The following is a 14,401-nucleotide window of genomic DNA, read 5'->3' on the forward strand; positions in this document are numbered from 1 at the left end:
CAGAGACCCTTTAAATATTCAAATTCTCCTAGAAATTCATCTTAGTATCTTAAGGATGGATTCTTGTACAATAAAAACAAATTAAAACCAGGGAACAGTTACAACCAGATTAAAGATAAACCCAGGCCCACCAGCATAAATAAATAGTTCATTGTGTGGTGTCTGAAACTCACTCATGATTTTCTGGGCTCCAAAGGGCTTGGATATCTCCACTTCTACAGGTTTGCCATCCTCAGCCCATGTAGCTTCTCTCATGGGCTCAGGGTGGGGCCACTCTAGAGCTGCCACTGTACTTGAAGACTGACCCACAGTCCTAAGTCCTAATGTCTTCAATGCACTGAAGTCTCCACTGCTGATGAGGCTGCACCTTCATTTAAGGCCTCTCCAGGATGCTCGCCACTGTCTCCTTTAATCCTGGATCTCCATGGAAATTATGTCTATACTTAACGTCTTTGTCATGCTGTTTTAATTATTATGGCTCAGTGGTAAATTTGAAGTCTGTAATGGGTAGACCTCCCTCACGGTCCTCTTTGTTTTTGGTTGCTTTGTCTCTCTTTGGTCTTTTGTACATCCCTGTCAATTTTGTAGATTGGCTTTCTGTCTACATCTATGAAAAATGGCCTTGAAATTTTGTTTAAGGTTTATATGAATTTCTCCCATAAAACTTGTTATCCTACCAAAACCCAGTATGTAGATATGATAACAACCATAATTAATATCTCTGGTATATTCTTTTTTCCCCCATTGGCTCTAAATCACCAAGTATTTTTTTTATTAGATATCTTAAAGTGATTTTCCTTTCTTTGTCTTTTCAGTATGAGCATTGAAGGTCCTGACTGGAGGTTTGTTTTTGTTTTTGTTTTTCCCTTAATTTTGCACAGGGTGATAAGCATCGTTTTATTCTTCTACATAGAGTTATCTATTTTTCATCAGCATCATTTACTGAAGGAAGTGTGTTTTTACCATTGCATATGCTGTTGTGTTGTTTTACTTCTGAGTCCTCAAGTCTAATTCCATTGGACTATGTGTTTCGTGTGTGTGTGTGTGTGTGTGTGTGCATGTGTGTGTGTATGTGCATGTTTGTGTGTATGTGTGTATGTATGTGTGTATGTATGTGTGTGTGTGCATGTGTGTGTGTGTGTGCATGTGTTATTATCTGTGTCTTACAGCAGGTAAAGCAGACCTCATAGGATATTTTAATAGAGTGCCTTCAGTTTCTACTTATGGAGCATTTTGAAGAGCATGGCTACAGTTTCTTACAGATCTGGGAGAATCTGACATTCGGTGTCCTATCCTGACCATTTCTCTGTATGGAAGCTCCTCTGCTTCACTCTCCCTGCCTCCTGTGGATCTTTTTATGCGGTTTATATCTTCCTGGTGTAATGTTTTGCAATTCATATATTTTCAGAAATTCATCTACTTCTATATTTTCATCTTCTTTTATATTTTCAGCTTCTTATAGTTTCAAAATAAACAGCCTTTACAGCCCATGTGATTTATTTGTAACTCTTCTCGCACCCATTTTCACCTAGAGCTTTATGAATTTGTGTTAGTGCATCTCTTGGTTAATTAGGATAAGAATTTTCAATCTTTTCCTTTAACAAGCCACCTTTGTTTTATTTTTAATATTTTTTGTCGTATACCTCCCATTTCATGTTCTGCGCGATGCTTTGTTACTTCTGCCCTTCTGTTGTGAGGTTTTGCTTTGTTCTTTTTCTAGGACCTTGAGGTACATCATCAACATTAGTTTATTTGATGATTCTTCTGTTTTATTTTTACCTTGCCTATCTTTTTATTTGTTATTTGAGAATTTCATAATATATACACTATGTTTAATCAAATTCAGTCCTCATTCCCTTATTTCTAAATCCTCTCCTATTCAGCTCATTACACCCTCCCCACAAACCTCCTGTCCTTTTTTTGTTTAGAGCTACTGAGTCTACCTAGATTTTTTTTCAGTATGTAGATGGATGTAGAACCATATAGTGGATCATGGGTAGACCTCCATGGCAACATGACTGAAGAATACTGACTCTCCTTCTCCAACAGCTACTGATTGCCAATAGCTGGTCCATTAGAGCCTTCATGAGCCTTCCCCAATCTGTGTGGGAATTTTGGATGGCTTGATTGTATAGACCTGGTGCATGTAGTCACAGCCAATCAGTTATCCATTCAATCACGAATGGACATCTGGACTGTTTCCATGTCCTAGCTACTGTGACCAATGTAGCAATGAACATGAATAAAAAAGTATTTTTGTAGTAGCATATAATGTCCTTTCGGAAAATGTCCAGAAGAGGTATAACTGGGTCATATGGTTGGTCTATTTTTGCTTTTCTGAGTAATACCCTGTCTTAGTCAGGGTTTCTATTCCTGCATAAACATCATGACCAAGAAGCAAGTTGGGGAGGAAAGGGTTTATTCAGCTTACAATTCCATACTGCTGTTTATCACCAAAGGAAGCCAGGACTGGAACTCAAACAAGTCAGGAAACAGGAGCTGATGCAGAGGCCATGGAGGGATGTTCCTTACTGGCTTGCTTCCCCTGGCTTGCTCAGCCTGCACTCTTATAGAACCAAGATTACCAGCCCAGAGATGGTCCCACCCACATGGGCCTTTCCCCCTTGATCACTAATTGAGAAAATGCCTTACAGTTGGATCTCATGGAGGCATTTCCTCAACTGAAGCTCCTTTCTCTGTGGTAACTCCAGCTGTGTCAAGTTGACACAAAACTAGCCAGTACACACCTACATTAGTTTCCATAGTGGTGTCATTAGTTTACACTATCAACAGTGAATAAGAATCCCCCTGTCTCCACATCATCATTTGTCAATTTTCTCTTTGCCATTCTGACTGGAATAAGACTAAACCCTAAAAATAGTTTTAATTTTCATTTCCCTGATGGGTAAGGATTTTGACTATATAAATTTTTTTCTCAAATTTGTATTTCTTCCTTTAAAAACTCTAGTTATTTCAAATCCCAATTTTTTATTAGGTTGTGTCTGTCTTGCTATTTAGTACTTGCCTTCAGTGATATATAGCTGAGGAAGGTGTTCTCCATCCTTAGGCTGCCTCGTCATTCAAGTGATGGTCTTCGCTGCTGTATGGAAGGTTTTATTTTCACAAAGTCCTGGTCATTGATTGGTGGTCTTAGTGCTTGTGCTACTGGAGCCCTGTTCAGACAGTGCCTTTAGGTCGAAGCAAATTCTCTACAGCTCAGGACATCAGGTCTTGTGCTGAGGCTCTTGATACATTTGAGACTGAGCTTTGTTCAGAGTGAAAGAGAAGGATCTAATTATATTTTGTAGGATGAAGCCTATCTACCATGGTTGATGTGGTCTTTTTGAAGTGTTCCTGAGTTTGATTTGCAAGTGCTTTACTGAGAATATTTGCTTGTATGTGTGTTATGGAAATTGGTCTACAGTTTTCTCTTTTTGTTGAATTTTTGACTAGATATGGTATCAGGGTAATACTGCATTCATAAAAAGAATTTGGAAATATTCCTTCCTTGTGGATTTATGGGATAATTATTTTAGGGGTGTCATTTGTTCTTGCTTTTCTAAGGCTTTCCTGTACATATTTAGCTATGGAACTGGAGATTTCCTAATTTGTTTTGATGCAGGTCCGTACTGTTACAAATTTTCCTTTTTCTGGGTATGGTAAACATGGCTTCAAATCTAACACTCAAAAGGCAGTGGCAGGTGGCTATATGGGATTTTGAGGCTAACCTGGTGAGAACTCACAACTACATAATGAATTCTAGGACAACCAGGATTACAAATAGAAAGACTCTGTCTCAACATGCACCCCCCCAAAAAAAAACCCGAAAATACAAAAATACCAATTGACTAAGCCTTCATTGTGCCCCATAGATATTATGTTGTGTTTTCATTTTCTTTTGTCTTGACTCCATTACCAGTTAATAGCGTGGTACTTAGGCTCCATGGGCTTGTGCTCTTTCTGCAGTTTCCACTGCTTTTAAGAGCTATCTTTATTCTATTGTCATGAGATATAATACAAGATGCTATTACAAATGCCTTACATTTGTTGAGACTTGCTCTGTGTCTTAATACATGGTCAATTTGTAAAAATGTTCATGACATATTGAGAAGTATGTGAGTTCTTCAGTGTTTGGGTTAAATATACTATGTGATCTATTCCATGGATTTTCATTGAAGTTTCATTCTGTTGATTAATTTTCTGAAACATTTCAGTTTGGGTTTTCTTTAGTAATTTTATCTTGTTGTTAAACTGCATTTTCATATCTTGGATTGGCTTCCTTATTTTATTCATCTCTTTGGTTTTTTTTTTTTCTCTGTTTTACTTTGCTTTGTTTTTGTTGTTTGTTTTGTTTTGTTTTTTTGTTTTTACTTTTCTGGAATGTATTCATGTCTTCGCTGAATTATTGGGGGGGGTGTCTAAACTAATTCTATTGTAACAGAGAAACCAGGCAGCAGTACGTCTACATGATTAGAGCAGATGGTGGTTTTCTTTCCCAGGGGCGGAGTCTGAGCCATTCTGGCAGCACAGAAACCCGAGAGTATCTCCTTCTGACCCTACTCTGGATGTCTGACTCATGTGAAGAGACAGGCTGTGCAACCAGGATGAATGGAGAGGTGAAGCTGGGCAGAAGCCCCATCCCAGTAGGAGCCAATCAATCCCTGAAGAGGACACTGAAATCAAGGGCAGGGTCCCTCTCTCCATGGCTCTTTGATGAGAGAGGAGGCTATGGCATGAGCAGAAACAACTATGCTCTCCATTCTTCGATAACTCCCGATAGGATGAGGTTGAAGGTCAACCAAGCAGTAGAACGGGATGAAACTCTAGGCTCTAGAACAGCAATGACAAGACATCCTCTGCTGTCCCTGTTGAAGTGGCAACAGACCTCTGGGTTTTGTAAAGCATAATTTCTGTAATGTAGTCTGCTGACACAGTTGCTCCACACCAGGAGGACAAACTCGAGGACAACTGTTAACGACAGAAAACTGTCTCTGACCTTTAAGGCTCCAGTTCTGGAAATGGTCTGCACAGTGACAAACCGGCTGCTTTTCAACACTTCGTTGTTCTCACCCAGGGCTAGTTCTGCAGAAGCCTTGTAAAATTAAGCCAGTCCCTCAATGGGCATGTATTCTTTGTCCAAACTTTTTGCAGAAATCTGGGCCCCTGCCTTCCGAACACTGGGGAGCACATATGGCTTTCTGTTATCATCCCCGCAGGCACCAACTCCCAGGTCCCTCTTCTTGCTGTTGGTATCTCTCTTGAAGGTTTCTATAACTTCCAGGATGGGATCTGGAGGTTCCATTTCGACATGGGTCCACCAAGAGCTGGCTCTGGCAGAGGCTGCAGCAGCAAGACCTGGGTGAAAGGCAGCAGCCATCCCGGAGAGGACTCGGCTGGAGTCCAGGAGGGCCATGGTGGGAGGTAAGACGGCAGTGGGTGGTAGTAGAGCTGAGATCAGGGAAGCCCTTCATTGAATTGTTTAAGCATACTTATAATCACTCTTTTGAATTCTTTGTCTAGAATTTCTTCCAGGTGATGTGTATGTATGAGATTAGTAATTTGTGGAACAGATCTATGTCTTGGTTTCACATCTTGTTTCTGTTTCTGTGTTGGAATTTCACATCTACAGTACATTGTTGGTTATGGTTCTTCCTTCTTCTTTTTCTTCCTTTGCTACTTCCCCATCCCATCATCCTTGTTCAATCTACCTTTCTTCTTAGCAGAGATATTTCTAATGTACAGGAGAAGACTAAGGGAGAGTAATTTTCCTACTTGGGGCTGGTACAGAAAGTTCCAGAGAGGCATATGTTGTCCTAAGCTGGAGCAGTCAGTAGCCTACTTGTTACCAAGGCTGTGTGGCCTGGGCTCCTGGAACAAAGTTCCTAGAGGTTTTAGATGGTTCTAGTACATCAGGTTGGCCAGGAACTGGAGGATAGTTTCCGAATTGTGTACATCTAAGAGGGGAAGACAAGTCCTTTTCTGGAGGAGGCCCATGGATTGTGTTTGTTTACTAAGTTTCGGGGTGGGGTAGGCATGTCTAAGCATAGGAATCCAGCTTTCTTACCTTCAATCTCTGTATGCTAGACTTCTGAAGCAAAATTCAAGGGGTTCCTGGGAGCTGTAGGTGGGTCTGGTTTATATGCCCATGGGCCGTCCTGAAGCTTAGTTCCCCAGGGGTATAAGTGGGTCTCCTCAAAAGAGAATTTTCACTCTGCTATTCCAATGAAAGTATTTATAATTATAAATCTTTCTTTTAAAACTGCAAACTGCTTTAAACATTTTTAGCTAAAACTTATATTGAGAGAGAGAGAAACACAGAGAAAAAAAGAGAACCTATGAAATTTGCAAACATCTTTGAAAGGTAGCTATGCTCACCATCACATCATCAAAGCCCTATTCATCTTTACAAAGAATATGCTAACTAATAACGAGGAGAGAAATATCAGAATTAAAAGACACCATGGATCAAATGGGCTTAACAGACATTCACAGAGCACAGAGTACGCATTCTTCTCATAGCATGTGGAGGTTTTCTAGAATAGATCATATTGCTGGTCATAATATAAGCCTTAACAAGTACAAAAGAGTTAAAATGACTGCTTGTTTCTTATACGATTGTGGTGGGAGAGGATGAGAATTTGATAGCAAGAGAAACTGCACAATTACATGACGATGGGAAAAGGGCCAATGATTCATTGAAAACAAGCATGGAAGAATTTTAAAATTCCTAGAATAAAATGAAAAATAAGTCACAAATTATAAAAATCTTTTAGATACATTAAAAGCAGTTATACAGACAGGAATATGGTTTAGTGTATAAATTGTCTACCTCTTTCTCTCTCCCTTCTGTCTATTCTCTCTCTCTCTCTCTCTCTCTCTGTGTGTGTGTGTGTGTGTTTGTGTTTTCAAGGGTCAGTTGCTCAAAAGTGTTGCATTCCCTTCAGGTGTGTCCCTTTTCTGTGTATTTGTCTTTTCTGATCACTATCAATTTTAAAATCTTTTCACTATGCAGTTTCTCACTGCTTCCAGAAATTCCAAATTTGTATATTTTGGGGTGACTAGTGTCTAAACAGGCATTGTATCCTGAGCATGTTGGGATGTTGGGAAAACAGGAGAACAGTGAAATCCACTAATGGAGTACTTGTCTCAATGTTTTCTAGTTTTACTTGGTATTAAATATTCTATATGATGGATGAGACTGTCAAGAATGTTTCAAAAATATTTATTCTAAGATTATAGAAATATTTGAAACTGTGTGCTCTAGGTCGATAACATTCAATCAGTTCTCAGCTCTGCATTCTATAACTGTAAGACAAATTTTGAATAAAAGCAAAAAATAAATAGATTTTAAAAAGTAATGTTATAAAGAGGACTGGAGCAGCTGGTGCGTCAGAAAGAAGCTGTCCACTAGGGGGCAGAGCATCACCGCTCCTGCAAACTCACAAAGACACTTTGGCTTGCCTGTTGTAAGAGCAGCCCTCTGTGCACACAGCTGAAGATGCCTCCGTGTTGTGGAGGTGATCACAGAGGCATCCTGTCTGGCTAAAGGTCAGAGTCTGGAGGGAGCGCAATGAAGACAGTGACTGGACCTTTGTTCCTGTGCTTCTGGCTGCAGCTGAACTGTGAGTGAGAGCTTTTGGGGAACAAGGTGTTTGTCAGTGTTCATTATCAGTCTGTGGAGATAATCAGACTGGACTTCTCTAGATTGCCTGAAATCACTGTAGGGAGGAAAGCAATGTCTGGAGACTGGCAGCCTGATGGTCTTCTGCTGTTTCCTTTTGCACAGGTGTGAGCAGAGGCGAGCAGGTGGAGCAGCGCCCTCCTCACCTGAGTGTCCGGGAGGGAGACAGTGCCGTTATCATCTGCACCTACACAGACCCTAACAGTTATTACTTCTTCTGGTACAAGCAAGAGCCGGGGGCAGGTCTTCAGTTGCTTATGAAGGTTTTCTCAAGTACGGAAATAAACGAAGGACAAGGATTCACTGTCCTACTGAACAAGAAAGACAAACAACTCTCTCTGAACCTCACAGCTGCCCATCCTGGGGACTCAGCCGTGTACTTCTGCGCAGTCAGTGCACAGTGCTCCCCAGGCACCTGCAGCCTGCACATAAACCTGAGACCAGGGCTCGAGACAGATGTGTTTCCCTCTGTTGGGACCAGGAGCTTCCTATATTTTATGCTTCAGAGACAGATATTCTAAAGCATCCTGAAATCCTGTTTCTAAAACATACAATGAGGGCTACAGCATGGTGAATGATGTCTTTGTGAGAGTAACTAATTAGATGTCAAGACTCTAGAGTTGACTGCCAGGTGCCATTTAGATTGCCTCTCAGTGCAACTGATAGAGAATACTCATAATGGAAAGATTCTTATCTTTTAATAATGGTGCTTAGTTTGTTTACTAGGATACTAATGCACAGTACAGAAAATCATTAAAATAGAAAGCAATTTTTTCTTTTTTATTAGATATTTTCTTTATCTACATTTCAAATGTTATCCCCTTTCCTGGTTTCTCCTCCATAAACCCCCTGTCCCCTCCTCCCTCCCCCTGCTCAACAACCCACCCATTCCTGCTTTCTGGCCCTGGCATTCCCTACATTGGGGTTTAGAGGCTTCACAGGACCAAGGCCCTTTCCTCCCATTGATGACCAACTAGGCCATCCTCTGCTACATATGCAGCTAGAGCCATGAGTCCCACCATGTGTACTCTTTGGTTGGTGGTTTAGTCCCTGGGAGCTCTGGGGGTACTGGTTCATTCATATTGTTGTTCCTCCTATGGGGCTGCAAACCCCTTCAGCTCCTCAGGTGCTTTCTCTAGCACCTTCATTGTGGACCTTGTGCTCCACACAAAGGATGGCTATGAGCATCCATCTCTGTATTTTTCAGGCACTGGTGGAGCTTCTCAGGAGTCATCTATGACATGTTTCTGTCAGCTAGCACTTGTTGGCATCCACAATAGTGTACTGGTTTTGGTGACTGTAAATGGGATGGATCCCCAGGTGGGGCAGTCTCTAGATGGTCATTTCTTCAGTTTCTGCTCCACACTTTGTCTCTGTAACTCCTTCCATGGGTATTTTGTTCCCCCTTCTAAGAAGGATTGAAGTACGCACACTTTGGTCTTCCTTCTTAACCTTCATGTGGTTTGTGAATTATATCTAGGGTATTCCAAGCTTCTGGGCTAATATCCACCTATCAGTGAGTGCATATTATGTGTGTTCTTTTGTGAATGGGTTACCTCGCTCAAGATGATATTTTCTAGTTCCATCCATTTGCCTAAGAATTTTATAAATTCATTGTTTTTAATAGCTGTGTAGTAGTTCATTGTGTAAATGTACCACATTTTCTTTTTTAAGGCATTTTTATTAGATATTTTCTTCATTTACATTTCAAATGCCCCATTCAAGCATGGGCAATTTTTACTCACATATGTTCCTAGTTATATCCAGGTATGAGAGTAAAGAATTTGATCTTCCCCAGACAGTTTTAAGTTCCTGGACAATAGAGCAAAGTTTGTCTTGTGAATTTCACAAGACTAAAAACAGAAGAAATGATAATGATGATGATGATGACAATGGTGATGATTTATAATGTATTTATTTATTTATTCACTTTGCATCCCAATATCAGCTTCCCCTCTCAGAATACCCTCTCATACAAATTTTACCCCTAGACCCCTTTTACCCTCTCCTCTGAGAAGGGTGAGCCTCTCTGAGTATAAACCCTCCCCAAATACCCCGTGCATGCACATCAAGTTACTGCAGGACTAGATACATCCTCTCCTCCTGAGACCAGACAAGACAGCCAGTTAGGGGAACAGGATCCATAGGTAGGCAACAGATTCAGGGACAGCCGCCACTCTAGTTGTTGGGGGACCTGCATGAAGACTAAGCTGCACTTCTGCTACCTATGTGCAGGGGGCCTAGGTCTCCAACCCGTGTGTACTCTTTGGTTGGTGCTTCAGTCTCTGAAATCCCCGACAAGCGTTCAGGTTAGTTGACTCTGTTGCTCTTTCTGTGGAGTTCCTGTGTTCACTGGGTCCCCCAGTCCTTCCCCCTAAGTCTTCCACAAGACTCCCTGAGTTCCATCTGATGTTTGGCTGTGGGTCTTTGTATTTGTTTCCATTGGCTGCTGGGTGGAGCCCCTCAGAGGACAGTTATACCAGGATCCTGTCTGCAAGCATAACAGTATCATTAGTAGTGTCTGGGATTGTTTTTGCCCATGGGATGGGTCTCAATTTGGGGCTGTCATTGGTTGGCCACTCCCTTTGTCTCTGTTCTATCTTTGTCCCTGAATATCTTGGAGTTAGGACAAATTTTGGTCAAAGTTTTTGTGGGTGGGTTGCTGTCCTTATCCCCTCTGGGAGTCCTGCTTGGTTACAAGAAGTGGCCACTCCAGGATCCATATCCTCACTGCTAGGAGTCTACACTAGAGTTACACACATAGACACCTTGCTCCCCTCCCAGTGCAGGTCTTTGCCACACCCTAGAGATACCTCCCTTCTCTCTCCCCACACGCAATCTCCCATTCTGCCTCCTTTCACTCAGTTCCCTCTATCCATTCACCTTCAATTTATATTTTATTTCCTCTTCTGATAAAGATCAAATCATCCTCCCTTGCATCCTCCTTGTTATTTTGGGTTCCCTGAGTCTGTGGATCAAAGTAGGGCTACCCTGAACGTTATAGCTACTATCCAGGTAAAAGTGAGTACACAGCATGCATTCCCTTTGGGGTCTGGGTAACCTCACTCAGAACGATGCTTTAGCTCCTTCCATTTGCCTGCACACTTTGTGATGTCCTTGATTTTAATAGCTGAGTAGTATTCCATTGTTTAAATGAACCACATTTTCTTTATCTATTCTTCAGTTGAGGGACATCTAGGTTGTTTCCAGTTTCTGGGTATAACAAATAAAGCTGCTTGAACACAGTTGAGCAAGTGTCCTTGTGGGATGATGGAGAATCTTTTGTGTTTATGCCCAGGAGTGGTATAGCTGGATCTTGAGATAGAACTATTCCTGTTTGTTTGTTTGTTTGTTTGTTTGTTTTTGTTTGTTTTGTTTTTTCTGAGAAAGAGCCACATTGATTTGCAGAGCGTTTTCTTTTTTACAAGTTTCCACTCCACGTAGCAATGGAGGAGTGTTTCCTTCTCTCCACATCCTCCACAGCATGTGCTATTCCTTGAGTTTTTGATCTTAGCCATTCTCATGGGTCTAGGGTGGAATTTCAAGGTCACTTTGATTGGCAAGAGATTTCTCTGTTGAGAATTCTCTGTTTAGCTCTGGACTTCTCTCTCTTCTCTTTTTTATACTTTGTTGCTTTAGTTTATTTCTGAGAATGTAGTTTAATTACATCATTCCTTCCTCCGCTGCTTCCCACAAACCCTCTCATGAGCCCCTCCCTATTCTCCTTTCAACCCATGGCCTGTTGTCATTAATTGTTATTGCAGAACTATATTTCTTGATGAGTTAAGGCAATTCTTTTTCATGATAGTGTACTTTAGCTCTAGCCTACATGATTAATATGCAGTATTTTCATTGCTGCTCAGCTCTAAATGTTTCTTTTTTTTAATTAGGTATTTTCTTCATTTACATTTCAAATGCTATCCCAAAAGTCCTCAGACCCTCCCCCCTCCACTCCCCTACCCACCCACTCCTACTTCTTGGCCCTGGCGTTCCCCCTTATTAATCTTTTTTGGGGGGTGAGGGTTTCGAGACAGGGTTTCTCTGTATAGCCCTGGTTGTCCTGGAACTCACTTTGTAGACCAGGTTGGCTTCGAACTCAGAAATCCGCCTGCCTCTGCCTCCCGAGTGCTGGGATTAAAGGCGTGCGCCACCACACCCAGCTCTAAATGTTTCTTAATTTCCGGCGTGAATTCCTCTATATCCCGTGGGTCCCTCAAGAGTTTTTTTTTTTTTTAATATTTTTAAATTTACATTTCAAATGTTATCCCCTTTCCTAGTTTCCACTCCAAAAATCACCTATCGCTTCCCCACTGCCCCTGCTCCTCAACCTACCCACTCCTGCTTCCTGGCCTTGGCATTCCCCTATACTGGGGCATAGAACAGTCACAGAACCAAGGGCCTCTCCTCCCATTGATGACCGACTAGGCCATTCTCTGCTACATATTCAGCTAGAGCCATGAGTCCCACCATGTATTTTCTTTGATTGGTGGTTTAGTCCCAGGGAGCTCTGGGGGTACTGGTTAATTCATATTGTTGTTCCTCCTAAGGGACTGCAAACCCCTTCAGGTCCTTGGGTCCTTTCTCTAGCTCCTTCATTGATGACCCTGTGCTTCATCCAATAGATGACTGTGAGTATCCACTTCTGTATTTGTCAGGCACTAGCAGAGCCTCTCAGGAGACAGCTTTATCAGGCTTGTGCTTCTTTTATAATTGGGTTATTGGTGTTGGTGTCTACCTTCTTGAGTCCCTTATGTAATTTAGGTATTAATCCTTTGTTAGATGACAGGTTGGTGACGATCTTTTTCCAATATGTAGGTTGTTGTTTAGTCCTATTGAAGGAGTCCTTTGACTTACTGAAGATTTTCAGTTTTATGAGGTCCCATTTATTAATTGTTGATCTTAGTGCCTGAGCCTTTGGTGGTGTGTTCAGGAAGTCATCTCTCATACCGATGAGTTCAAGCTTATTCTCTACTTTCTGTTCTATTAGATTTAGTGTATCGGGTTTTATGTTGTGGTCTTAGGTCAACTTGGATTTGAGTTTTGTGCAGGGTGATAAATAGGAATTGTTTGCACTCTTCTACATGCTGACAGCCAGCTAGATCATCACTATTTGTTGAAGATGCTCTCTTTTTTCCATTGTATCAATTTGGCTTCTTTTTCAAAAATCAAGTGTCTGTAGGTGCCTTTGTTTCTGGGTCTTCTATTTGATTCCATTGATCAGCCTGTCTGTTTCTATACCAAAACCATGTAACTTTTATTACTATTGCTGTGTAATACAGCTTGAAGTCAGGGATAGTAATATCTCCAGAAGTTTTTTTTTCAGGGTTGTTTTATCTATCCTGTTTTTTTTGGGGGGGGGGTGGTTATTTGCTTGTTTGTTTTTTGTTTTGTTTTGTTTTTATATATGAAGTTGAGAATTGGGGAACACATTTTGATGTTCCTGTGTGAAACTATGATGATACCTTTATTTTATTCAATACATAAAACCTAAGTCTAAATGGATCCTCGATTAAAAATAAAATAGCAAAGCTATAAACCATATCTCAATAAACATGGTATAAATTCTTGCGAATGTTGTAGGCACATCTTTCTTAGATATTTTACTGGAGTGGGAAGGAAAAATGAAAACAGATAAAATGATCTTTATGGTTCAAAGTACATTATTAATAACATGAGAATGGCCCCACAATGGGAAAAAAGTATTTACAATTCATTTATCTGATAGCACACCTCCAAACACAATTCATAAGCCTCTCCTCACCTTAGTGATGAACAGAGAAATAACCTAGGTTCAAAAATGAGCAAAAAGGTGCATAGATGGTCTTCTAAGAATTTTATGGAAATGCTTGATAAGCACATGAAAGAATGTTAAAAACTGTGAGATTATAGAAAACACTAAACTCTAACAACATATGGCACAGGTGGTGGCTTGAATAGGTACTCCCACCCCCATAGATTCATGTGTTTGAGTGACTGTCTGTACAGAGTGGCACTGTTAGTAGGCATGGCTTTACTGGAGGAAGTGTTGCCTTCTTAGTGAGAGTATGATACTGTGGAGACAGGGCTTTGAGGTCTTGAATACATCCAGTCTGGTTTTGCTGCCTGAGCATCAGGAGGCAGAACTTCAGGCTCCTTCAGCACTGTGTCTGACTGAACATTACCAGGCTTCCCACCATGATGATAGTGGACTAAACTTGCCCATTATGTGTAATATCCATTAACTGTAAGGTAGCCCCAATTACATGTTTTACTTGATAACAGTTGCCTTGGCCATACTGTCTTTTCACAGCAATAAAACCCTAAGACAACATCACTTCCACGAAAACTGAAAATATAAAATAAAGATAATAGAACAAGTTTTGTCTAAAGCATGGAGAACTTGAAATCAGCATGCACTGTTCATGGGAAGGAAAAATATTGAAGCTACTTTGAAAAATAGTAATTAATTACCTAGTAATATACCAAAGAGAAATGAAAGTGTGTCCATAACTTCACAAAGTAGAAATAACCCAGTGTTTGACAATAGATGACTGTAAAAATGTAGCCAACCCATGGAAAACAATGTCACAACAATGGAAAAAAAATGAAATACTGACTTTTGCTACAAAATGAAGTTTGAAATATACAAAAGCATGTGACAGGCACCAACTACAATAGACCACATAGGACAAATGTCTATTTCCATGTAATAGCTATTGACAAAACTCTATCATAGAATAC

The 14,401-nt window shown here is 40.7% G+C and overlaps 1 pseudogene, 1 gene segment (V, D, J or C) and 1 further gene; 2 read left to right on the forward strand and 1 right to left on the reverse strand.

Annotated features, from left to right (window-relative positions):
• The window catches only part of Tcra (T cell receptor alpha chain), a 1,796,232-nt gene that overhangs the window by 536,995 nt on the left and 1,244,836 nt on the right, over nt 1–14,401 (forward strand).
• On the reverse strand, nt 4,415–5,458 carry Gm8704 (predicted gene 8704; annotated as a pseudogene).
• Nucleotides 7,571–8,077, forward strand: Trav3d-3 (T cell receptor alpha variable 3D-3). The segment is given in 2 exon segments: nt 7,571–7,622; nt 7,787–8,077. Coding segments are annotated over 2 exon segments (343 nt in total).

The sequence above is a fragment of the Mus musculus genome, chromosome 14, assembly GCF_000001635.26.
Source record: "Mus musculus strain C57BL/6J chromosome 14, GRCm38.p6 C57BL/6J".
NCBI lineage: Eukaryota > Metazoa > Chordata > Mammalia > Rodentia > Muridae > Mus > Mus musculus.